Genomic DNA, 27,742 nt, shown 5'->3' with positions numbered 1-27,742 from the left:
CTTTCATTCGAAGGGAGCAGTTCTTATCGTTGATTTTTTTTGAATTTTTTATTGCACGTGTATAAAATTTCATCCAGTAAGCACGGATATCAAAACGTAGCACATAGCGTTTCTATTATATTTTATTTTCACGATGGTTGAAAGCAACAATAAAGGGTGTCACTTAACAGCAAAAGGCTTCAGCATCTCATCACTACTGTAAAAAATTTGTAGGCCACCACTCACGTTAGTCTTGGCCGTCATGATTAGTCAGAGTTTTGAGGGTCGTGTTTAATTAAAATTATTATAGTTAGAGATTTGAGATCCGTTTTTAATTAAAGTGATTATAGTTAGAGATTTGAGATCGGTTTTAGCACGCTCTCGTGGCCATCAGCTTGAATCATTGATCTCTTACCGGTTTCAAATTCTATACAACTATTCTTAGCCTATATTTATTCAGCAACGTTTCTCCCGTCATTATTATCTAAATTGCTTACATATTCAAATATACAAAGTATTAAGGTTCTTACGAACGATATATTATTTTGGTTTTACGTCTTTCCGTCACTGGGGTCACAACAGTTCATACTAAAGGAAACTTTTCAAATATTGCAAGAAGGAAGTTGAGCGGAACTATTTGGTACGTTCAATATGGGACCATTTTTTCATTACATCGGATTCTAACCTAATTCTAAATTTAATTTAGAAGCTGTCTGCATTTCTTTATTGTTTGTTTAGGTACATCCTTTGTTATTCATATGTGAACGTAGAAATTTAAATACATAATTTTTGTTTGATTTAAACTTCAATTAGGAGCATTGACATCATTTTTACCATGATAGTGGCTCTACTTACTAACGAACAGTACTCAATAATGAACAAATTATATGCTGTACTTTTTGGCTGCCTGTTTGTTACTTTTGGTGTCGTCTGCATGAAAATGATTGGAAATTATGCACCTCGGCAGATATTTATCCAAATGAAATGAGGTGCTTACATATGTAAAAAGACGGTCAATAAAGAATGGTTTGACTTTGCAATTATTCTGCAGCATCAATCAAGTCCCGGAGACGCGGATAGGTGTGGTATGTTCTGCACCCTGAGAGGCTCAATGAATTGCGGTCACAACGGGCATGTTGGAGGCGGGTAGTGCGGCAAGCGGGTGAAGAGTCCAGCTGTTGCAATGAAGCACGACCTGTCCATTGCAGGCAAGAAATATGACGATGGGCAACACGTCGGTGTGGACAGAAGTGTGGCCTCTGACGTGCGTGGTGACGAAGAACCGCTCGCGAGGGACAGCTCCTTGTCCACCAGCGCTCCAGCTGCGCTCAGCGAGGACCTTTGTCGTAATTGGTCCAGCTGCATTTGGTTCTGTCGCTTCCATTTTGTCCTGAACACATAAATGTTTTGTTGATATCAGAATAGCAAATAAAAGCTGAATCGTGAAGCCTAATATCTATTGACTCCTGAACATGATTCTGACTCTCGAAATTTTTTGTAAATGTCCGAATTTGGCTACACAACTCAAAATATTAGAACTTATATATTTTTTTGCATATTTTTTGATAAGGTACATATCAAATCGCACGTTAGCCAATAATTTGAAAATTAAGAAAACGCCAATAACATTCACTATATCTTCACCGTAAATTTTTCGAAAACCAATTCCATCATCAGTTCAAAAATTGTGAAATTTTTTAGTTAATGATGGGGTTTGTCCCTGGAGCACATTCAATGAAGGAATTGTCACTTTACTCGGAATTTTCCTCGTTTTTTAAATTCTTGTATAATGAGGTAAGTTCACGTATAAAAGATATACTTGGATTATTATTATTTGGCCAAAATTTTGCTTCAATTACATGAATTATGCGTCACTTAACTTTCCCCTTGCACATTTTTACAGCCCTCGTATACCAAGTCGCGATCTCCTACCAGTCTGCTAAAATAGCTAACCATATTATTTAGTACCAAGTCTTGACCTCCCATATTGTACAAACTACAACTTGCTCGCACACCATCACATCACGCTTACCAAGTCTTGACCTCCCATATTGTACAAACTACAACTTGCTCGCACACCATCACATCACGCTTACCAAGTCTTGACTTCCTACATTGTACGAACTTCAGCTTTCAACCCACGCTGGCTCACCTTCTGTTCTGGTACCAAGTCTTGACTTGGGTCTCCGACAAACTCAGCGCTTCCGCCACATCAGAGCGGTCGGCCACACTCAGGTATTTCTGCAGCCTGAACTTGCGTTCGAGGAAGGCGAGCTGCGCATGCGTGAAGGCGGTGCGTCGACGCCGCGGCTTCTTGCGGCCTTCGGACTGTTGAATAAAACCATCGTCACACCCTTGTTTCCATATGAAAAACAAAATGTAAATAAATAGATTTGCAACAACTCTCATGTTTTGGCTATAGTTAATAGTTGTGAAGATTGGCGGAACGCGCTGACCTATATTCTTCTCAGTAAATGTCTACAATTGACTATATTATTCAGTGAGCGTCATGATATCTGTCGTTTTTAACCACCTTTCAGCTAAATCTGTTGAACAAAATAAAAATGAACTAATAAGAATGGTAAAGATAAATCTCATTATTTTAATCGGATATTTTTTTAGTTAGCAGCATTACCTATACTGAGTACAAGACTAGAGCTTTTCAGCAGCTATAAATCAAATTACTTCTACAGTGCTCATAAGCACACAGTTTTATACAATTCTTTAGAATCATTCAAGCAACCACGGTTAACTATAGCGCTGTCAACGCTACCAAATTCGTTATTCTGATAGGTATGATTTAATAATATTTTCAACAGAGTAAATAATATATTGATATATCCTCCACTTCTGTTGGATAAACATTTGAAATAACAAACCTATTGAAGCTCCCAAGCGTTGTGGAACTTCACCCCTTCGTTAAGGAGCTCCTATACTACCTATCCATCGTTCTTAGTTTAGGTTTAGCAACTATCAATTTATTTATGGAATTTCAAAAATTGTGACGAAGTTTTCAAGTTCTGCAAGGTTTACAGTTTTCAGTTGACCAAAATTCGAAAACCAATTTTCGAAAAGATGATCGTGAGGGCATTTTAAAAAATCATATGAATATTGATCTAGAGTTGGTGAGAATTATCGTGAAGATGATGCGTATAAGAGGTAGTTTTGAGTTTTCAAACAACATTTTTATTGTGGGAATTCGGTCGAAGCATGTGACAAGCAAGCTATCTATATTTGCATGAAGGTGATCAATTTTCCATGAGAATGGGAAAAATGCTAATATGAATATAATACGGTAATAGTTTTAATGCCTACCAAGCCGCAAATTTTACTTTTATGGTGAGTAATTCATTTTTCGGGAAAGCACAGAGCGCTAAAAAGGTGATATGTTTAAATATAATCGTTATGACGTCGTGTGGAATTCCTGGAGAATAATCTTGAAGATGGAAGAGGTTACAAGCAGCACAAGCCGATGCTTAGACCTGCAGTAAATATAGCGACTCCAGAGTGCTTCTAGAGACTTTCGCAGCAAGAGACTCTAGAGAGCTCCTAGAAAGCTTCGCAGCAAGAGACTCTAAAGTGCTCTTAGAGAGCCTCATTAACGCGGTGTTCGGGAACGTCTCAAAGACTCACGAGGGTCACACACATGGGGCAAGAGAGGGGAACGCTGTCAGGGAAGTGAAAGTCTCAACGTCGGGAGGATGTCTGAGTGTGTAAATGAGAGGGGAAGGTAGGGCGCGGGGTTAGGGTTCATTTGAGATTATTAATGAGAGTTAAAGTGTTATAGGGATTACTACACTGAATATCAGTTAAGGTTAAGTGATATAGGATTCATTACTGAATATCAGTGAGGGTTAATTAAAAGTGGTACATGGTTCATTACTGAATATTAGTGAGAATTAAAATGATATAGGATTTAATGCACTGAATATCATTGAAGTCAAAAGTGATATAGGGTTCATTACTGAGTATCAGTGAGGTCAAAAGTGATATAGGGATCATTACTGAGTATCAGTGAGGTCTAAAGTGATATAGGGTCCATTAATGAATATCATTGAAGGTTAAAGTGATGTAGGTTTCATTAGTGAACATCAATAACGTTAGAATACGATCAGTATAAGGTTTAAGATGTACTATTAAATTAATTGAATTCAGGTGCGGGTGACGGTATAGGTGCATGAGAAGCCTTTTGAAGTGAGATAGCTAGCGAAAATTCTAGATTGAGTCCAACCCATGAAAGGAATATATAAGTTTATTGAAAGGAATATATATGAAAGGTATAGCAGCAAATTTATGCACACAAAGCTGTATTCTCAACTTTAATAGACTAAATTAAACAATTAAATTATTGCATTAAATTTGTATTCAAATTCCAATTTAAAATGGAAATTTCAATTAAAAAACTAGTTGATTGAAAAAAATCAAGCATCGGTTGCTGTTCGAATGTGTCCTATATCCCCACCAACTCGCACATCCGATTGCTGCAATTATTAAATGCTATTTTTGCAATACTCTGCACTGTGTTAAAAAATTCCGCCGATCGACAAGTTTTTAAATACTGATCCTAACAAAATTAAATAATTTTGGTTTTGTTTTATACTTGACATATATTGCCATTGTTTGTAGTTCAATTTGTCTTCTTCCATTGCTTAAAACTTTTGTTTATTTCTTCGAAATGTGTGCTTCTATTTCAGCATACCTTGCAAAGTGTCATGAATTTTTACGACAGCACACAAACCGAAGTGTCACTGCTCGGTATCTCTGGCATGCACTACACGCGTCAGCAGCTCACACACACGTCGAGCTCCAGAGCAATCGACTCGCCCTCTTCGTTTTAATTGACACTTTGCAGAGTTTTCCCGTAACCTATCCCATTAGCATCTAAAATGGATGTTTCCGACTGAGCCCTTCAGTGGGGGTTGGAAGAGGGGGAATCGCTCCCGCCACTGATCCCGCCCCGGCCAGTGGGGAAAAAATACTCCCACGGATTCCGGGAAAAGGCGGAGCAACTTCTGCGGAGGAGGAGAATATGCGGAATCTTGGCGAGACTTGGTGAGGGCATAGTGACATCTTGACGCAAATTCTACTAGAGGCTGTTCACGAACAAAATTATTTAAAGCATTTATATTATAATTGAAAGTTAATGATAAATGCATGAGGTGTTTTGCATACCATATACTAGTGTACAGAAGACGAGGAAATCTCGGAAAGTGTTATTTAAATATTATTATAGAAATATTAAGATATATTATAGTTTTTTTTAATTCAAATCTGGTATTCAAATTATCCATGTGCCCGAGAGACACAAAATTTTAAATTGAATCAAGATGATTCTTTGAAATCCCTTGTGCAATCTAATGACTCCATTTTAAAGACGGCTGTTGATGAGATATCGGTTGCATTGAGACTTTATTTCAGGATTTAAGCCAAACTGAATATTTCTGTTAAGGTGAAAAGAAAACTTGAAAATGATTTGTTATCATCTGGCGCGAAAACTTACAATAAGTTACGTTTTTTAATAGCAGCGATGAGGAAAAATTTTATTCACTGTCGAGTTCTGATCAAGTATTTGGAACGTGTGATGGATTTAGTTAAATCTCACATCACAACACCGTAGACTTCGACATTCTTCACTAAGTGACGCTTCGTATATACTGTATACAATAGCCATCAAAAGGCATTTGTGGGAGGTTATATTATCTAAATATGACCAAGTGTAAAAATAAAAAATATTGTTCATTTTTAACTGACCAATTAAAAATGACCAAGTAAAAAATTGAAATTTTTGTTCCAAAAATTTACATACGAGATTTTAATTGAATACAATTGTACAATACAATTTTACAACCTTGTAAATACCAGACAATTTCTTCGCCCCGAAGCACGAATACACCCCAGGGTAATATTACAAAAGTAAGAAAATTAAATAATATGACTAAATATAAATAAAGGAATTTCACATATATTCGGCCATAATAAATCTATGTGATGAAACTATACACGTACATGAAGACTAAGGGTTATGAGCAATACGAGCCCGTATATTGATCGAGTCTGATGCAATTGGGACACTGTGGATAATACTGCGATAGCTAAACCTGCTGCGATATCGGAAATATTTCAGAATATCAAAATTTTCAAAATTCGAGAATGTCACCAACGTACACTCGCCTGACCTCAAGCCATGACGTCATCTTCTTAATTATACGTCACTGCGTTGTGTCTTTTTTCGTTTAAGAGATCTAGATGACAAAGTCGTCGTGTGGGAACACACTTTATCCATCAAAATATACTTCGGCTATTGTAGATCTAACAAACCATTCGAGCTTTCAAGCCTAATAATAACAATTCGTGTTACACTTATTCATTAACTTAATTTTGTTATCTTATGTTATTTTTAATCCAATGAATTAGTTCATTTAATTCAAGTGACTTGATCGCGGGATCAACGATAAAAAATATTAATAAAATTAAAATAATCAAATACTGCAAATGCTGCTAATCATGCAATGCTTGTTTCTTAACAGACAATAATGAAGTAATTTTTCATGGTAACCTATGAGAAAATATTCAAACTTTATTAGGATTTGGTAGTTCGGGTTAAACAATTTTAATGAATTCCTATTTGCTGTATTAAATATCCAGACTTATAGGTCGATTCTACCATGCAGTCATGGTTTGCGTCACTACATTATAGAGGAAGAAAATTTATAGCCATGCATATAAAATTTAATTTTTCTAAAGCTTGCTCAAATAAATTCATAACAAAATCTACCGATCAAATTACTGTTGTTCAACGACATATAGTTAAGTTTCAGTCGATTATTGCTGGCAACAAATGCGGAAAATTAGTTTGTATGGGGGAATATATTTTTTTCGCTAGAGGAGGGAAGCGTGTTGTTGGAGCGGGCGATCGCATTGTTATTAGATTTGCGAGGAACTGGAGCTTCAATGCATTTTAAAGAACCTGCAAATAAAAACTCTATGATATCGATAAACCGAATCCTCACCGAGCCTGTGTCGTCACCGTCGGTAGAGTCGATGCTGTCGACGGTCGTGGAGTTAACACCTCCCTCAGCGTCCTCTTCTTCTAAGGAGGTCCCTCCTTCAGTAACGGACAGCCCCGCCCTCTGGTCGAGGATAAAGGGGACCTCCTCCCTTGCTACCTCGTCGCGACTTGCCGACCTACAACGCTCCTCTGACAAAGACCTTCGTCTCGGCAGCCATTGTGGGGATGAGAAAGATTGGTGCTGAGGAGACGATGGGGACGATGAGGAGGATGAACATGAAGGTTTGAATTGAGGGAAGGTCAGGGGTATCCGGGGTATGGGGATGAATGATATCGAGGCTTCGCTTGAGGGGAACGAGAGGGAAAATGATGGAGTAGATTGGAGAGGAGACGATGTCAGACGGCAATCTGCAAGAGAATTATCGGTTTTATATTTTTAGAAAATCAAACAAAAGTCTGTAATCTAAAAGAAAATTATCGGTTTGATATCTTTAGAAAGTCCAAGAAAATTTACGGCTACAGATGGTGTTCCATCTTCTGGTTGTGTTTTACGAGCAATATTTTTGCATTTGTTTCACATTTTTTAATACAATTTCTACAACATTTATAAAATTCTGCCTTTTTTAAAACAATCACACGATTTTTTCGACAACACTCTAGACAAGAAAGATGAAACAATTGTTTGTTGTGCACATCCATGCCACAATAATATATTTAGACACATATTCGTTGTAATTTAAATTAAGGGACTTTAATGAACAGAAATTCGCAGCTCCCAGCGTATATACTTATATATTAGGATTGCTAAAAAAGGAGTTTGCCGGGGTGATATATGTATAGGCCTCGGTCTGACGAAGCAATGTTTCCTCAAAATGCCCTTTTTCATCAGAAGTTTATTTTTTGATGTTTGCATGGTTCGGTATTTATCAAGTCGATTTTAAATATGCGATAACTATTCATTCTTCACTTCTAGACTCTTCGCCTTGTTTTCAGTTGTCAATTAGCGTCTGTCAATTAATAACTTATAATACATTGCGTCGCCTCATATGAGCAATATTTGACTATACCTACTTCTCATGTACAAGGATTTTATGGAGATTTTTCTCGTTAAAATATATTTCAAATGAAGAAAAACCTTTTGCAGCGATTCCGAAATATTAACTTAATTTAATATGATTTTGAATTATTTAATAGTCACCAGGACATAATTAAGGAAACTAATTGGACGCATCGTTTCGAGCCCTCAATTAATAAGATTCAGGCTAAATCGAAAAATGACTTTGCACTTGCTATGTTATTAAGGTGTAATAGTTTACGTATTTTACTCACATCTCAGTATACGACTATGTGAACATAATAAGATACTATTTTATTGTTTCATAATTAATTATATGATTAATACAGTGAACTTCTCTGAGCTCTCATTATTGGAGTACAAGGAAGGAGCTAGTAGTTTAATCTAAATTAATGTGCCTTCAAGTACTGAATTTAAAACGAATTGTTTTCATGATAGTCGGGTCGCATTTTCATCATGCAAGGCTAATTAACATGCATGCAAGCCCTGCAGGGGCTTGCATGCATGTTCGATTATATTACGATTTGATGTTCGATTATATTACGCTTCTCATTAGTTTTGTCGGATTTCAAATGATCGGTATAGGAGAAGTTCAAGCAGTCCTTCAGTTAAAAATCTGAGCTATATATATAGAATCATTCAAATATTGAAAATATAAGTAAAACTTTATTATTTAAACTTTATTACCTATTTACCTATATTATTTATCTAAATATACCTATGGAAAAAATGCCACGTAGGCTTCCAACTGACAAAAAGTCGGGATCGTGTAAATCCCCCTTACACGTGCGGGCAACTTAGAAATCATCGTCATGACCCTGATTTCAAAATCATTTAATGAACGTACATCAATTTGTGCTCAGCGTGCGGTAATTAGAGTGAAGTTGTCAAACTTGCCCGTAAAAAGTTTCTCTAAAACATATACAGAAAAATATGTTTAAGAGATTTTGCACAGGCTCTCGAGCTTTTAGAGAAATTAAAATATGCTTCTGTCGAAAAAATGCATCGACAAACAATTGATATGAATGGGGGGCACTTACAGTTCAATATGAAGCCAACAAATCAATAAAAATTATGATGCTTCAAGATGATGCGAGACAGAGTGAACAATAACAACTTTAACAGATTCTCCAATCAATTTGAGAGGCATTAACATGTATTGCAAATTGACTCTGCATGATGTTGTGAATAAAACCTCATTCAATATTAAACGTGAATTAATTAGAATTGTAGATCACCCGCAACACCAAACTTGTATTATTTAAAGTTGTGAAGCAACCGTATAATGCCAAACTTGTATTATATTGAGCTGTTGAGCATGTACAAGCATGAGAGCATTTGTACATCATGCACGATAAACTCTTCGCTATACATGATAATGAACAAGCACGTGAGGGGCCGCCAGTGCTGCTTAGAATATGAGCTGTAAATGACATCTCGCTGCATCATACACTTGCTTCATGTAGCACTGATATATCCTTTTCTACGGATCAGTTGGGTGAAGATGACCCACGCGAGGGTAAATCTGCATCGCTACTTGGACAAAGTTTTATTAATTTTATTGAGTGAACGCAGCGCAGCTGCAGCGTGCGGCGAGATTAGCTGAGCGAAGTGTTGGCAATAGAAGGCGTTGCTAACGAACTGATCAGCAGAATAACTGGCGAAATGCTCGTGCTGGCAAACCTCTTCATTAATTGATCAAAGAGCGGGTAAATATCGTCATCAAATCGGCTCTTTACCAGCACTGAATGGGCAATAATCGCCGGCAAAGTAACGGACCGGAAACGACGAGTGACGAGGAGTGCTCGGTGCCGTGTTTTATTGTAACCTCGATGTATTATGCGATCAAAACTGGGGTGTTTTGCACCCCCGCTGAGATATTGTGAGCTCCCATGTTTGAGGCAACCCGCCCTGTGTTCTGATTGCTAGCTATGGCCCCGACTTCGGTTTCATTGTTAACATTTTTCCCCTTCAAAACGAACTATTTTATTGTTTCATAACAACAGAATGATTCATAAAATAAGTTGACCTGAATAAAAAGTCATTACAAAGTCATTTTCTCTTTTGACTCTGTGGAGTGGAAAGATTTCTTGTAACCCGGGAATAACGAAGTCAACTATTGCTGCATTCGGACAGCTGTGACGTCATACGAAGCCATGGCGCAGGCGTGACGTCCGTCCTTATAAGCTACGCAACAAAGCGCTACAGTCGACGTCTTTTACAGCGTTGCTGATCCCAGCTACAATAGCGGGATTTTTATGGCTCTACTATTATTGACAAGAGAAACCATCCATCTATTCATTATTGCGGTTTAAATTATTATTGCACGATATTAATAGATAATGTATTACATTCGTACGTTTAATTTAAGAAATCACAACTGAGCAACAATTTCAAAGTCTTAAAATTTCTGTAGTTCGATCTCAGCATCAAATAGACTTTCTCCCGTCAGTTAAAATATACAAGAATACGCACAACTTTTACACTGGTACTGCAACTAAGAACTACAATATATTAAACTTATTAAACTGTGAGGAATATCAATCGTTTATATGAGTACTTCGGTATATTATAAGTGATCAGTTTATATATATGTTTATATATCTATACATATTTATATATCTGATAGAAGATGGTCGCTATAAATTAACCGATTGACAAGAAGCAGAAAATCCTTAATGGCGTCCACAGGCTCCGAGATTTGAAATTTGCTGCATGACAAAAGTAACGAGGTTCACTAATTAACACGATAATACCACTTATAAAATTAACCAAGGTATAAAATAAGAATCAAACGAGAACAAATATAAGAATTAAGATGATTATCGAACCTAGGATTTGGATGTGTCTCAGCTTTAACAAATTGCATGATATTAAATTTTAATTTCAGGAGAAATCAGTAAAAATAATGTACTTCTAGAATGAAAAAATATAGGATAGTTGAAGACTTGGCGTTGGCCAGTAGAGAAAGGTAAAGAAACATAGGTCACAGCCGAGGTTTTACAGCGCGCTTCTGGAGACCGCGCTCTACAATGAATTTGTCAGTGAGATTATTAACGACATTATATGCATGAAGACTGAAGAGGCTTCTAATTTCCTTGTACGGAACATGAATACGGCCATCAAAACATGCTTCCTTTGTTCTGTATTATAAGCTAATCATATCCCTGGCTTTTATCTACTTGAATATTACGTCAAAACATGTTTCCATTAATTTTAAATAAAATCTTTTCATGTTGTATGCCTTCTAATCTGGTCCGATTTAAATTGTGCGCGTATGATGAGATGCTCTTAAATTTACAAGTGTGCCGCCAGAGAAACCCTGCCTAAAGCAGGCAGCTACTGAACTAATATTGTTGTATTTCATTTTATCGGAGAAACTTTCATTTATGAATTAACAATAATACAAAAAGAGATGAAATTCTCACTGCATTTTGGTCATCAAAGACAAAAATGTCATTTCAATTCTTAAAGAAGTTACTAAAATCTTTTCCTCAAAAGGTATATAATTCAATATCGTGACAAAATAATCATGTCAAATCAGTATAACTAAATTGTTACTGTGAAACATAATATTGAGACTGCACGTAGCAGGAGCTCAATTTTCTATTCATAGTTCATATGTATTATGACTCGTAACTTTCAGTAGATATTATTTAGCTACCCTGATCTGGTATTGTGATCGTCAGAGTTTCCCAACAGTTGCCCCAGGGGCATGTGTTTTATGGGACATTCTGTGTGCCCGAGGGCAAGAGTGCGAGGGGTGCTTGGCAAAGGTGTGCCCGAGGGCATCAGTCTCGACGCGGAATTCCGCTGCTCTCTATAACATTCCCTAGCCTTGCTTTGAAACCACAACAATAAATACCTTCGTGGTTTTGCCTTTAGGTTTAAATTGTGTAAAATTCACAATTTTAATAGAGTATAAAAGATCTATAGCTAAACTTTTTCTACCGTTTGCTCCTGAGCAATTTTGCCTCTAAAACACTCCCAGTCTATTCTGCTACTGCCTGCAAGTACGCATTTTAATAAATATGTGATATTTTTGAGATATTAACTTAAGTTTTTCTTTTTTTTCAGTATGGGAAAATTCTCAGGAAAGTAATTAAACAATTACGATGTATAGCTTTGCTCGTTAAATTCATTCTTTCCTTATAAAATGTAACAATATTGTTGTTTGCAGCTTAACTGAAAACTCTTTTATAGTGAATTTTTGCGTCGCACGTAAGAAAGTTTGTCGCAACATAGTTGGAACGTATGGTTTAATTGCCATGATCCTTCTACTAAAAGTTTGTCGGGGTAATATATATAATATCGCAACTGCACAATCACAATTAATAAAAACTTTCATTAAAACATTGAAATTTTAATGTGACAGTGAGTGAATTCTTTTATTTCTGAAAATTGCTTCCCCATATATATAAAAAAATTGTCCTTTGAACGGAAGATGCAGCGCGTATAATGGAACAATAATTATTGGCCGTTGACGTTGAAAATATTATTCACTAAAAAATAAATTACTCGGGCAGTCTTTGTGATAGAAACCAAAAACCATGGATTACTGATAGCTTCGTAGCATTGGTCTTCACTATCTGAAGGATTCTTATTTAAATGATATAAGCACACAAAGAAAAAATGTTCTTTTTTTCAAAATAGGGAAAACGAGAGTCCTTCAATTAATGTGATAATCTTCCCTCGTGTTCCGGAGGCCGATGCAATATATGTTAATGCCGCGCATTGAAACAATGATATCGAATGTTTTTTTCAAAAACTATGCTTTCAGAGAACCTCATTAAAATACGATGAACATTTAAGTGCTTGATGTGGCATATAATTTTCCGAAGCTCTTTAGTTTTTGAACGTGGTATTTTGTGAAAAAAAATACCTGTAGAGATTTCTGGCGTGAGCATCTCCATAATGGATAAACCATCTAACTTTGCCGGTAGATCCAATCAGATATAATCTATCAATTATCCATTTATATTCTCTAAATATCAGTATATTCTTTTTTAATGCTGATCAGCCAGTGCATATAATCGACCTTACCACAATCAAACTACTTGGAATTCACGCACCACACAAGCGCTCGGAAAACATTAGCTTGGTGATCACAAAGCGAACGATCGAACGATCAAATACCAATACCCACAATCAGATGTGAGCCTCATTAGGAGTTGTATTCTACCTATACATTATCCGCAAATTTCCGATGCCAAAGAATTGACGAAATTCCTCGCGAACAAGGCACGTTTTGTAATGCTTCGTTCTCATTTATTTTTAATATTTTGTTGTGAGCCCGAAGCAGTGGCAACCTGTCGAAGCACCACGCTGGTTCTGCAGAGCATTGTAGTGCATGGTTAGTATTGTGCTCCTGCCGGAACGAGTGGGGTATTATTGTACGCCATATAGTGAAGTACAATGGACCCTTGTTATTCCGTCGGCAGTCAAGTCTGGAAATGAACTGGAACACTTCACAATGATCGTACAATGTAGTCAGCGATCTGAGAATCATAGGCCGCACGTTCGTCATCGTTTATTGATCGAAGTCAAATTATTTCGTCGAAAAATCTACGATACCAAACTCGTGCAATCTGTACAATTAAATAAGTGTTCTCGGACCAAAAAACACTGTTGGTTAAAGCGCGAGTTCAGAAAGGATCTCTTGCCTACGACCAGACACGTTATTGTAACAAGATGAGTGCTACACTGAGACGCTTTATTGTGATAAAAGGTGGGTTCTACAAAGAGACATATGTTAATGTGAAACGAGATGAGAGCAACAACGAGTCGAGTGATTGTGAGAGCAAATGAGTTTTTATGAGACGAGTCTTGGAGGAAGTGGAATACAGATTGAGCAGGATGTGAGACGCAACCATATAGGCCGCGAGACGCAACCCTACAGGCCGTAAGATGCAACCCTGCAGGCCACGAGACGCAACCCTGCAGGCCGTAAGATGCAACCCTGCAGGCCACGAGACACATCCCTGCAGGCCGTAAGATGCAACCCTACAGGCCACGAGACGCATCTCTGCAGGCCGTGAGACGCATCCCTGCAGGCCGTAAGATGCAACCCTTAGGCCGTAAGACGCAACCCTGCAGGCCGTAAGACGCAACCCTGCAGGCCGTAAGACGCAACCCTGCAGGCTGTGAGACGCAACCCTGCAGGCCGCGATGCGCTGCGTGCTCAAGTGGCCATCGTCGCGAAGTCGTCGTTAATATGAGAAGCAATTAGGCCACTTGTGACCTGGCCAGGTCCTCAACATGTGAGCCAACATGCGATATGCGGGGTCAACATTCGGTGTCTTGGGCCAACATGTGCCATGTGGGGTCGATGTGCGCTATGTAGAGCCAACTTCCGATCAGTGAGGCACATATATACGCGCTCTGTAGGGCCAAACGGGCGGAATTGGGTCGCAATTACTCATGTTGGTGCCCAAACTTCCCTAGTGGGAACCAGCATGGCCTATTTGGAAGAGCCAACACAGTCTATTTTAAGGGGCCAACAAACTATATTTTGAGGGGCCAACACGATCTATTTTGAGGAGCCAACACGATCTATTTTGCGGAGCCAACACAGTTTATTTTGAGGGGCCAACAAACTCTATTTTGAGGGGCCAACACGATCTATTTTGAGGAGCCAACACGATCTATTTTGAGGAGCCAACACAGTCTATTTTGAGGGGCCAACAAACTCTATTTTGAGGGGCCAACACAGTCTATTTTGAGGGGCCAACAAACTCTATTTTGAGGGGCCAACACGATCTATTTTGAGGGGCCAACACGATCTATTTTGAGGGGCCAACAGGTCTATTTGAAGGGGGCTCAGTCCCGTCGTAATTATCAGTCGATGAGTAACTTCTTCGGCACCCTCGTCCGAAGCTAGTGCGAATAAAGGAGAGAAATCTTTGCCGAAAGAAAAATGATCGTGCACTCATAAAATAGGACGGGTCAAATAAAGTCACACTTCCTGTTCGTAGCACTGCATAATACGCCCATCGGTCGAGATGACGCTATTTAGACAAGTTCACTAAATTCCCCGGGTGTGCGTATGCTCGACGTCAGCGTGACGTCATGAGATCATTGCACAGATTCTTCTCTCCTTCAACTTTCTTTCAGTGTTACTGACGGTGATTGCCGAACAGCGATCACAAAGAGCGAGAGCGTGATCTTCGAAACTGATGAAAATAAAATACATCAATTCGGCAAGATTGCACCGACCAGACAAAACGTTGACCCCTACTTGTCACGTTACCAGACCAGACGTTGACCCTTACTTGTCACGGTAACGTGTCAATCATTCAGCTGTACCGTGCAAGGGAAGTCATAACTTTCCCACGTCAAGCGTCCGGATTCTCATAAGTACATACGAGTTCTCAAATCCGTCAGCCAATCGCTGACGAGTTGTCAAGCCAAACCGACCAATCACAGGCGACAGACCCTCCGTTATGTGTACTTAAGCGGGTTTTGAAGGTACGACCTTCCATCCATAGTATAATTGTAACTAAAAGTGCGCAAATCCCAGGATAACACGAAGAGTTTCACCAACATCTGTCGTTGCATTACTAAAGAAGCTAATACAACTCAACTTGAGCAACAACAAACTTTTCTACTAGCTAAACAACAATCAACGCAGTTTAAGTTTTGCGTAAAGTTTGTTTGAAGATTTCAACGATTTTATAATCAATCTTACTATGTAAACAAATCGGGTATTTATTTAATGCTAAAAGATTACGCAAAAATACATGCGTGTGAACGAGGTTTGTTCGTGTGCAATATAATACGTTTATAGCAACTTATTAAAATTTATATATTCCGTTCATACAAATAAAACGTGAATGCAGAGCTAAGTAGATCACAAGTTCTCTTGAGTGTCGGCCCTCCAAACTTTTCTCGTGTGCTGCCACAATTTGCATTGTATTGCGACCCTTTATAGGTAGGTGCCTGCACGCCACTTCCACGAGCAGCTATTGTTTATGCCATGGGATAACGAGCGACTCGTTTAACGTAGTGTTTTCAGTAACTTTTGCTTATTGTTTGTCGTATTGGAATAAAAATTTACAAAGATTTCTTTATTCCTTCGAATTAAAACTCGGTTCTGCTCAATCTATTTGCTCTCAGAGAGGACCTTTGACTTGGTAGGTATAAATATTAATTAGTGGACAATTTTTCTATTATGGTAATTAATCTTTGCTAGTTCTTTAAATCATTGTTGAACTTGACTTACCCAAAGATTATATAATGAGTAATTGAGTATGCTATGGATGAAGGAGTGCCCTAAGCAGAGGCAATCACACAGCAATTGTTCGCCAACGGACACAATCTTTGCCAACAAATGATCAGTTCGATGGATATTTCTACTGACTATTTACTATTATTATTTTCATCTGGCGATCATTTTTTTCGTATAACTAAATTTTATTAACCGTTTTTCCCTTCGAAATTTTTCAAACGACATTTTTTACTTACAAATGACTATTTATACTTTACAAATGACTATTATTCGTGCCGATAACGACAAAAATATTAAAATGTTTATGCATGGCGTACGTAAAAGAATATAATTTTCGTGCTATATAGAGCTGTTCAAGATGTTCGTCCTCACCCAAGACACGAATGACATACTAGGCAAGAATAAGTTGAAAAACAATCGTTGCTCACTATCATTCACTCATTACATTCACTGATTATTTATTCACACTGTTTATTACTGCCTTCCAGATTTCACTCCTTTTCCTTTACAAATAATTGAGAAGTTCCCTTATTTTAAAGTTCTCTTATTTTGAATAAACTAACATTCACGGTACGACTGTACGTGTGAACAGTTATCGTAGCAAAAATGTCGTTCATCATACATGATAATCTCTTCTTCATTTTTGTACCAGTTTCCGCGTTATTTGCCAACTTTATTGATTTCGACATATCAACTATATAAGCTCGTTTGCGTGGTTTGTGCTGCCACTTGAATATTGCTTGTGTCTAGAAACTCCATTTATCTAATACATAACCATCACTCTTACATTCATTCAAATGTAAATAATGACGACCAATTTTTTTTATTTCTACCTCAAACTCAGAAAATACAATGCACACAGTATTAGGTTGGTGAAGGCGCTTGAATATTGTTCGTGTCTTGATACTTCATTTATATAATACATAACCATCGCTCATTTATCGCTCATAACGAACAAAATTTTTTCATCCATCGCTCATAACGACAATTATTTTTATATTTTTACCTCAAACCCAGAACAAACAATGCACACAGTAATAGACTGACTCATCTACACAAGAGCAGCCCATACAAAGCCTGCGATTGCCTCTCACTGAGCCCCGTTAATGATTACTCGTGTCAAGCATTTGCTGATTGACCCTTCAAGTCGCGTGCCGGAGCGATAAGTCCAGCAGACTTGGATCACGATCTTGCGCGCTAAGTCCGCGGCCTTTGCCTGATCGAGTGCCTTGATCTGTGTGGATGGTAGGTTTTACACGCGCGATTATTCTGGAAAAACTGGCAGATTGAAAGGAGCGTAAGTTCTAGTTTCGTACGCTTCTAGCTTTCTCCAGAAGAGTAAAAATCGATTTCCTGATGGCGTGAGAGTGGCTGTTGACGACAGTTCAAGATGCTGATTCAGGAATCGTTTGCACGCAGTCGGTGAGAATGTTATTCAACTTTTGTGCTTTTCGGGTATTCGTTTTGAAAATGCGTCCTCACACCCTCATTATCATTATTGTTATTAAGCCCATATGTTAGTAGCGATTTATTATAACCAGTGAAATATGAAGGATTTTAGTTATTTAATTGGTTTTAAGATAATAACGAAATGAAATTTATTTTGTTACCTTCCAGAAGGAGTTGACAAATTCCATTGATAATTGAATATGAAGGCGTACTTAGAAGTAGAGATGATTTTTGTATGTTTTTCAGCACAGTTTGACCTTTGGAAATCATCACGGAATGGAATTCAGCACATATTAACTCAAACTACAAGTGATTCAATGGAAATATGATCTGAGATTTTAAAAAGTTCCTAAATGTCAAAATATGGGTATTTGAATACAAATAATAGGCAGCAGCTATTGCCCCCGTATTTCCTTTGTAAATCAAACCTGCTTTATCTCTGGCAGACCTCTGTAACTTTGCAAACACATGTAGTTATCATTAAATATTTTAACATAAGGAAAGTTTCCGAATTCCTTTTCGGATTGTATGAAAAATAATCGGTGATTGTCGGCGTACGACAAACAATTTTCCAGCACACATACTTCCCATTAAATTACATCACACGCAGCGATTCCCATTGCATATTCCAGCCTGGGATCGCTTGTAAATAAAAAGGCGCTTGTTGGTATTGGCGTTTGATCGAGTGTTGGCGGTGGACGCTGAGAGGAACAAAAGCGATATCGCTGGGCCGTGAGACCACGTACCTGAGAGCACCTTTTGCATCGCGGGCCTCCCGCATCGAGTCAATTCTTGACTTCCATGCCCCTCTTCTTGGCCGCCTCAAAGGCAGTCTCGTTAAAGCCGCGGTTCCATGTGGGGTAACGCACCAACGCTGCTGGAGACCGACGTGTTTCATGGAATCAAAAACCAATTGACTTTTGCAACTGCCGGGAAACTTAGAAGTGTATAAACTCTCAAAAAATCCAGATAAAACGTGCGTTTTGACACGCGAGTTACCATAAATGATGACTTAAATAAACTTAAATCTCGAGGCCAAAGGTAGAATAAAAATTTTCCGTAATCCTTCAATTCAAATCTCCTGAAGGTTCTTCGATGGTTCGATGAAAGCACTTGCCCAATGCACGTCGCCTGGCAGCATCGTGTGAAGTTCATGGCATTCCACGCATTATGAGAGAAAGTGCAGCATATTTGCAGCTGCTCGCGCATTCCGTGATCGTCGCTAACGAGACTTGTAACTCGACTCCAGCGTGAAGCGATAACTTTACGAAAAATGATAGCGATTGTTGAGATTCTTTCGATCATTATTATTATTTATTCCTTTTTCGTTATGTAACATTGTCAACGACTTGATGATTTTGCGACTGATTGATTGTCTGATGATTTTGCGAACGACTTGATTGTCAACGACTTGATGATTTGATGATAAAAAATAATTGATTGTGCAAAACACTGGGTACGCTTAACAGATTTCTATGATTAATTAAAGGTTTCACACGTCGTATCTTTTCAATGTGTCCAACTACCATATATTACCCTGTTTTGGGCAGCTGTCAATAACGTGTAATATTAGAAGAAAAATTACGTTCTTAAAGTAAACTGAATTCAAATGCTACAAACTGTCTGTTCACATAATATAACAAGTAATTTATCTCCTTTATAATCAAGTAACTTAATAGAGAAGAAAATATTGGGTGTAACCTAAAATTTAAATACCTGCGATTGAATTTAGATGCCTGACACTCATTGGGAACAAAATCTGCATACCACGGTTGACCATCTACAAATATTTGGATATTAGTATAGGTTGGCAGAATTTCTTCTTTCAAGCAGGTTTCATTGAAGACCAGAGAATTTGTTTTATTCGCAATTTTCTTATTAGTTTTTTCAATATATCGAACAATATTTTTAGTTTGAACTGGCAAATCGAAAATCAGGTTACCGATGGACATTTTTATTTCGTTAACGACGTTTCGAATGTTTCTATCATTCATTATCTAGTTAAAAGGCGCATTGAGTGATGAAATTAGCGTCGACATAAGTACAAAATCAAGTAAATAGGATACTACTCAAAAATCAAAATTGTTAGGAATAATTACAAAATCACAAAATAATTTAGAATCAAAGCACCGAAAATTACTCCGAAAACAGTCTCAAGGTTCTGACAAATCCAGTAGTTTGAAGGTTGATGGCTGGGGTCCTATCCTTAATGATGAGGGCCTCAGCTATCATGAGTCGGTTGGCGTCGGGGCATCTCATGACGACGCTGGTGCATTCTTCCAGCACCGTACGAGTGATGGTCTCGTTGTGGGCTTCCATCAGGTGGTTCTTTGGTCCACCAGACTGAAGGTGGCACGTGAGACGTCGGCTTAATGTCGTAGTTGTGAGCCCGATGTAGTCCATATTGGGGAGAAGTCTACAACCTTCTCTATTGCAAGAAAATTTATAGACTACATTGGTCTCTTGGAAAACTCCCGTTTTTTTGCAGGGGTTATTGTTCATTACAAGATTCTGTATTTTCTTGTTTTTGTAATAAATCAGCAGTTTAATTTTATTATTAGTTACGTTCACGATGTTGTTGTGAACGAAATAAAAATGTCCATCGGTAACCTGATTTTCGATTTGCCAGTTCAAACTAAAAATATTGTTCGATATATTGAAAAAACTAATAAGAAAATTGCGAATAAAACAAATTCTCTGGTCTTCAATGAAAACATATTTGGATATCAACACAAATTGACACAAATCAACACAATATCCCTAATGTTATCACAGCCACCTTGACCTGGCTGGATGTGACTAGCATAATGAAGCAACAACGGCACTCGTGCTCACCTCATCACACACATTGTGCTCATTTCATCACGCACTTTGTGCTCACTTCATCACGCTCGTTGAGCACACCATGAGCATCACAAGCTGGACGTGAGCGTTCTATTCTCGCGCAGTGAAGCGACAAATTCGCGCTCAGTTCGTGCCACGCATTTGCACTGATCTTTGTTTTTGTAAAAGCAAAGTCACGGCTATTGATGTTATCATCACATCTGTTGTTGTTGCGAGCATTTGATCAAGTCAAGCTCTAGGGAATTTATGTCAGCACAGCGCATGTGTAACGTATGAAACTTATTCAAATTTGACGCAACAAGTTTTTTTAGCTCATTTTAATTGCCTTGAGGTTTTTCAGAATTTACATGGGAATTACATGAAAAAAATTTGTAATTAAATAATTCGCCCTAATAACGATTGTTAAAGTAATTGGCACTAAAAAGTAAATCAAGGAACATGTATCCATTCCCTTCTTCTGTCGTCTTAATTAATTGAAAAATTACAACTTGAACCCAAAATTTTGTTACGTATAAATTGTTGGGGAGAAGAAAGTGTTCGCTTCAACTGCAGTTACCATACCAAAGGATTTTGAATGCAAACTCATACACTTATATTTTCTATCAAAATTTTAATCATAAGCACATATCTGTAAAGTAAAGTTGAATTAATTTACCAATTACCCCAACAACATGGAAATCATGATCATTCGTTCAACAAAAATGTGATTTGATTAAATATGAACATTTATTGCTCAATCGCAGTGCAACGTCACCTCGATTCAAACGAGTTAGTTCTAATTAAATAAATAATCAATAATACCTCACATGACCCTCATCACATACAACTGGAAACTACAATAGTAACGAACAAATAATGTTAACTTGATTGTCGAGTGCAATTAACGAGTTCCATATTGAGCCTTATATTGTTTCTGAACAACTCGCAGCAGCCGCAAACCTTCCACTATATAAACACAAAACAAAGTCATTGTTGAAACCACGTAGAGTCAAGAGTTCCGTTGCTGGGGTACTGAAACAAAAGTGAGGGTAGCACAAATGTAAGGGTCTATATAAGGCGGCCGTGTCGCCAGTAATTAGAAAGTGGAGCGTGTCGAATGCTGTGCGAGTTAATGTCTTCCAACCATCGTCCTTGAGTGATAGTCTGACATATGATATTCTAATATGTTTTCCACCTGCACCTCGAAATTTGATAAACACTGTAATAATGATATAATTATTGGCATTTAAATTATCGGCATTTAATTATAGTAATTCTCAAATGAATAAAATTACAATTATTGGCCATCGAAATGACCGTTATAAATGACATTGCAGTTAGTTAAGGTAGTGAACTTGTGAGAAAAGCAATCGATCAATAGTTTTAGCCGAAGTAAATGTGCTTCTGATTGTGGTCAAAATCACTGAAAAGTTTGTAATGTTCTTCAGGGTAATGGGCTTGATTAATTTTATTGTTCAATAATACTCAGGTGCATGGCGTATGACAAAATGTCTATTTGTTCAATTAAGGAGGACACAACGGTGAGATGAAACTCGCATGATTCACAAATAGTCTGTATAAAATCATATAAGCATCGCCTATAGAAGGATTGTAATCAACTTTGCATTAGCGATCTGACATAGTTCCAGAAGTTTCTGAAAGACATCAAATTATTTGCATGAATAGAGCTCCAAAACCATTCCACACATTAAATGTTTGGACTAAAGCTGGCCTTACAATCACTCGTGTAGTAACATGAAGTCGAATTATAAGTTGTCAGTGAATGACCGCAGTTCGATGCGCGCTAATACCGCTCTGATTTTCTAATGGGTCAATTTGTACGTCCCTCTGTCGGGCTCAGCCCTCAATAGTCAATTTAGCCCTCTTAATTGTAAACCCCTTGTATCTTATCGAGCCCCTCCATCCTGATGAACCCTTCCGTATAATCCATCCGGGACACGAGTCCCAAATTATCTTGCTTGTTGACACGACAGGGAAAGTACTTTGTGGTGAGCTTAGTTACTTATAGTTACAGTACGCACGAGCGTAGATATACATATGCGATGATTGTAAAATAAATCATGATATATAGAAAAACTCTCTTTTGATAAGTGTGCTAGAGCGAGGGAGAAATCGACTTCAAATTGCCAGTACTATAATTATTAATTTTCCTTTATTTTACTTGTCTGCATAAATCGCAAGTTCATCAAGAATTTAAAAGCAAAGAAAACGCAATGCAAGCTCACTATATATTCACTAACAACGTTTCGGAGAACAAAGAAGAATAAATAAATAATGTCTATTGCCGTGAGTCAGCACTCTGTAAATAGTGAGGAAGGTTTGCGAGTGCCATTTCCTTCAGATACAAAAAGCTCGTTGAAAGTTAACTATTGGGTAGCAGTCTCATTTGTTCAATGGACATGCTATGACATGTCAGGACATGTCAGGAATTGTTAGGACATGTTTAGCATGACATGCCAGGACAAGTTATTATTTAAAATTTCGTTACTTCTACTAAATTCGCAGCCCATGATGGTTGTTAGTAACAGTTACGCCATATTTTGTTTTATTATACGGAATACCGAAGTTAAGGCTTCTACCGCGTCAGTTTGCATAATCAAATAACGAACACGAATTTGCGGCAGGATGAACCACGAAAAGGTTGTGAGCGACCATATCACGAAACACGGTTTGGTTGGGAGCAATCAAACCACGAGCAGATCGGGATCAACGGAACCTCGAACCGTGTCACGCATGCATGCTGTCCGACATCCAAAGCAGCACAAATTTACATACATCCAAGCGCGTGTAGCTCTTTTTCCGTCACAGTACGGATGAAGCAACTATTATTAAGATGTAAAAATGCTCGGTCATCAGCCCGCAGGATCAGACTTTGAGATCTCATGGCACGATAATATAAATAACGACAAGTAGAAGATAATCCCTGCCAAGGTATAGGAGTGATGGTGATTGAGTTTTTTTTGTATATTGCATGGGTGCGTTTTGCGCTCAGGCGCAATGGTATAATGACCATGACCTCCTTTTCACTTCTCAGGCGTACAGATTTCATCTACCAGAGGCACACACTCAAACATAAGATATGGGCCATTGCCTGCAGGAGAAGTGATACACTTTCTTACCTGCAGAGCAAGCAGGGAGCGCACCTAATACTGATACGCCCTTCTGCCGGCAAAACTGGGTCAGGATGACCCACGCAAGGAAAAAATATAACTCAGTACTCTCAGCAGTGAGTGACAGAGAGCGCATTTTCTCGTCGACGAAAACTTGAGGTCACGGACGGACGGACAGACGGACGGACGGACAAACAGACGGACGGACAGACGGACATGGCTAGCACCATAGTAATTTTTTCCATAAATGAGAAAATGCGCTAAAAAGGAGTACCGCTATGTAGAGAAACTTGCTCATTTATTTTATATTATGCACATGTTAGCGATTAGCCTCAATGTGAGTTTGTCGCATTGAGGCTAATCGCATTAGCCTCAATGCGATTAGCCTCAACTAGCCTACTGGAAACTAAGAAGTCCATCACACTGAATCTTCCTTAATTCAAATATATTCTTCTGTCAATTTATAAATTATTTTTTAGCGTTATTAGCGTCAGCATAAAGCATCGGCTCTATAGCGAACATATTTTTTTATTCGATTGTGTTTGACACAATTGTCGTCGTTTTATTTAATTGTCCATTAATATTTTTGTATTAAGATGTATTGATCTATTTAAAAACTGTTTATCGACTATTTACTCTTACTTTAGGCATAGCATTCAAATGATTATGTTATATAACGTTTACCGCCGCCAGAAAGTATATACGGGGTATGTCAACTTTCGGTTGTTTATTGCAGCTCATCCGACTGGCAGGCACGAAAAAAGTAGCAATTAAATCAAACCTAATGAAGCGGAATTCTTCATCAATGCTGTCATGATTTTTTTTAATTTTAGCAACACACAATGATGAAAATCTCGAAGATTATATAGTATGTTATATATACTCGTATGACAGATAACTATCGATGCCGGGTATGTGTTGCGTCAGTTATTCTTGCTACTATAGGCGTTGACGTAGGGATTGACTATAAACTTTCTTGTACTAATGAATTTATCCAGGCAAAACTTCGAAGTGATTATTTCTCATCACATCTATGACTTAATTTAATAAGCGAAAAAAAAACTTTACTAAATGAGGATCATACCTGGAGGTGTTTTGCTGGGTGTGTTATTTACATCGAGGAGCTCTTTTTCAGACGCTGAAGGTTCTTGTTTCATGAAAGCATCAGCAGTTTCATTCGAGCGTGGGTTGTTAGTTTCAGAAGAGTATAGTTTCTCAGCACTGTCTTGCAGACGATCGCAAGCAGCGCGTAGGAATACGTCGCCAAGTAAGTCCCGGATCAAGAAGCTCTTGTTTGAACTCATGGTTGTAGTGCCAAAAAACTTGTCAACGATGTTTTAATCCTCTTGCGGGTATTTGTAAATTAATTAATATGAGCATAACTAATAACGTAATGAGGATTCTTGACAAGGTTTGATCAAATAAAGAAAGATGCTCTATGAACCGATATCAGTTGCGCATTTCCTCATTTGCACTCTTTAGACATCTTCGTTGAATTTTGATTGGTGATGAAGTTTACGGACTACTCTAGATTTTTTTTTCAAATGATTTAAAGAAGCTAACGTGTATACGCACAATTTGTTTTGAAGAAACTTCATAAAGAAATCTTGAAATGTATGAACCGTCTATAATATTGTTACTTTTCTAAAGCTTGTTAAACTACTACGCAGCAGAGAGAATCTTGGGCTTAATTAATGCACCAAATCTTGAGCTTGAGTGATTGGTTTTAGGAAATCTCTGCCGCGATTCGCCAGACCCTTAGCCAGTTCAAACGTAATTTGAAATTTTGGTTTCGGTTTGTTTCATTCTAAGTCCAGGACGCTTTTGACCGTTGAACATAAATTTTATGACATCTCAATTCCAATTTACGTGATGGTTAAGGATTTAATATTAGCATAACACCTTCAACTTGGCGAAACGACCAAGGAGCTTTATACTATGCCCAGAACTCCTAAGAGCTACACTGTTCGTTATATAGCATTGCCTCAGTATATTCATTAACATTTTAAGTCATCACTGTAATTACATTTGAATTTAAATGTCCTCTACCACAATAATTGTTGAAGGAAATCCAGCTTTTCTTACCTGCAATCACTTATACAGTATTATTAAGGAATATCTTAGGTCCATCGGAGAACCCAAAAACCAAAATTACAAATATTATTATCTCGTGTTGGAATATTTTGGGGTTAGACTATCATTGAAAGTTTTTCAGTATTTGAATTTTCTATGACATGAGGTAAAACACCTGTTTCCAAGTCCAGTCAAAAATTTATTATTTGTTTCTAGGGTACACAGAAATTGTTCGCAGAAACGCCCCGCTCCAAATTTGACAGAACAGCGCGACCGCAGACCGGGGTTCGGGAGGAAGTTGACGTCACCAGGGGCGATCAAATCGTAATTACGGCGTCCCGAAATTAGGGACCGGCTTTTCCCCTCACAATCCTAAGCTCCTCCTCTACATGCCACTCCTTCCCTCGTCAGGACACTCGCCGACGCCCCTCCTGTAGACCAAGCAAGCCCTCTGTTTATTGGACGTCGCTGAATCTCACCAACGCAAAAAATTACAGCCGAGTTCTCATTGGTCGATGGCAAAGCGTTGGTATAAAACATCGTGCTGTATGTAAACACTTCATTTGCATTCAAATTGAGAGTAAATTGACGTGGAAAATGATGCCATAACTGAATGTAATGCTCGCGGCAGTGCGTCTATTGAGAGCAGCGCTTTGTGCTCACAGACTTTGCCTTTCAGTGCGGCTCCCGCCCCACCAAGCTTCCTTTATTGCTATTGACGCCACCTTTTTATCCGCATCAAGTCATTATTATCATCATTATAATTATTATAGCAATGTATTTACATGTGAGATTTTCATAACCGCTGTTCTGACTTTACTGCTAAGCAGCAAAACTCGTGAAAATGACGTGTGCTCAGCTGCGATCATATTCTACCCGGGCTAACAAGGTTATCTATTTCAGGAGATATTATAGGATTGTCAAAAAACCGTGTGCACTCCTACGTTCAATCTGATATTTTTCTTTACATCAGAGTGTAGTGAAAATGAGGATTTACTCACAAAACCCTATGAATATGGCGCAGGTCCACAACTTAATCATCTAAATATTTAGATGTTAAATTGAACTTTGGATGATTTTTTATCAAATTAAAAAAGTTCAAATTACGATAGACATTCTAGTGGTAGCAATGTTAATTGAAAGCTTAGATATAATTAATGCATGGACGTCAGTTAGATTTTTAGCGCTCCAACATCAATAAGAATATTATTGTCAGTTTCTAACCCATATCCACGTATAAAGTTATGGATGAATAAATAATATGCATTGTACAGGAAGAATTAAGGGACAATACATTTAATAGTTCCCTATACACTCAAGGATATTTAATTTCACGTAGTTTTTAAATATCCATCGAAATGTCCTTGTTATATATGCCTCGCTTGTTCTTTGTCTCGTTATATTTTACCACAAAAGCATTACGTGTCTGCATTATCATGAAAATGTCAATTCTGCAGTGTTTCTATGCGTGATGCTGAGATGTATGATTTCTATTTTTTATCTAGTTTGATTCAGTGCTGTATCCTGCATTGTTATTTCCTTTTATATCCCTAAGTCCAAATTTGTATTGTGAGGAAAGGCTCAGAATGCAAGCAAATAAGTAGAAGTAATTGAAGCTTTAAAAAATGAGTGTTGATAAGAAGAATACAGTACTATATTTTACATTGCGATTTAGTCTATGACAACACAAGGTTTATACTGCATTTTTGCTTTTTAAACCCAGTATAATGATTGACTTTCTGATCGTTGAGCTCTATGACAAATTACCAACGCCAGCCCTGACTATCATATACATTTGCATTCATTTGCTAATTCTACCCAGATATTCGCACGCCCTGTGCTGGGGCAGGACAGGTGGGCGAAATAAGGCTAAATTGATTAAAACCCTCCCTCGTGTTCTATTAAAATATCGTTCTCCGTTTACCATAAATTTATCTCTAGAAAATATTATGCAAGGTGACGGTCGTTTACGAAAA

The 27,742-nt window shown here is 37.8% G+C and overlaps 1 protein-coding gene across 1 annotated transcript; it reads right to left on the bottom strand.

Moving 5' to 3' along the window:
* Positions 1-59: 59 nt before the first annotated feature.
* LOC108681246 (homeobox protein MSH-B) lies at positions 60-25,849 on the bottom strand. Its single transcript, XM_047885456.1, has 4 exons — positions 24,778-25,849; positions 6,990-7,396; positions 2,132-2,307; positions 60-1,369 (listed from the first exon to the last, which is right to left on the bottom strand). Exons 1-4 carry the CDS (start codon positions 24,995-24,997, stop codon positions 1,102-1,104), a joined length of 1,071 nt encoding a protein of 356 aa, XP_047741412.1. The 5' UTR covers positions 24,998-25,849; the 3' UTR covers positions 60-1,101.
* Between the last annotated feature and the right edge of the window lie 1,893 nt (positions 25,850-27,742).

The sequence above is a fragment of the Hyalella azteca genome, unplaced genomic scaffold, assembly GCF_000764305.2.
Source record: "Hyalella azteca isolate HAZT.00-mixed unplaced genomic scaffold, Hazt_2.0.2 contig17973, whole genome shotgun sequence".
NCBI classification, from domain to species: Eukaryota; Metazoa; Arthropoda; class Malacostraca; order Amphipoda; family Hyalellidae; genus Hyalella; species Hyalella azteca.
This window is presented reverse-complemented; position numbering and strand designations above follow the sequence as displayed.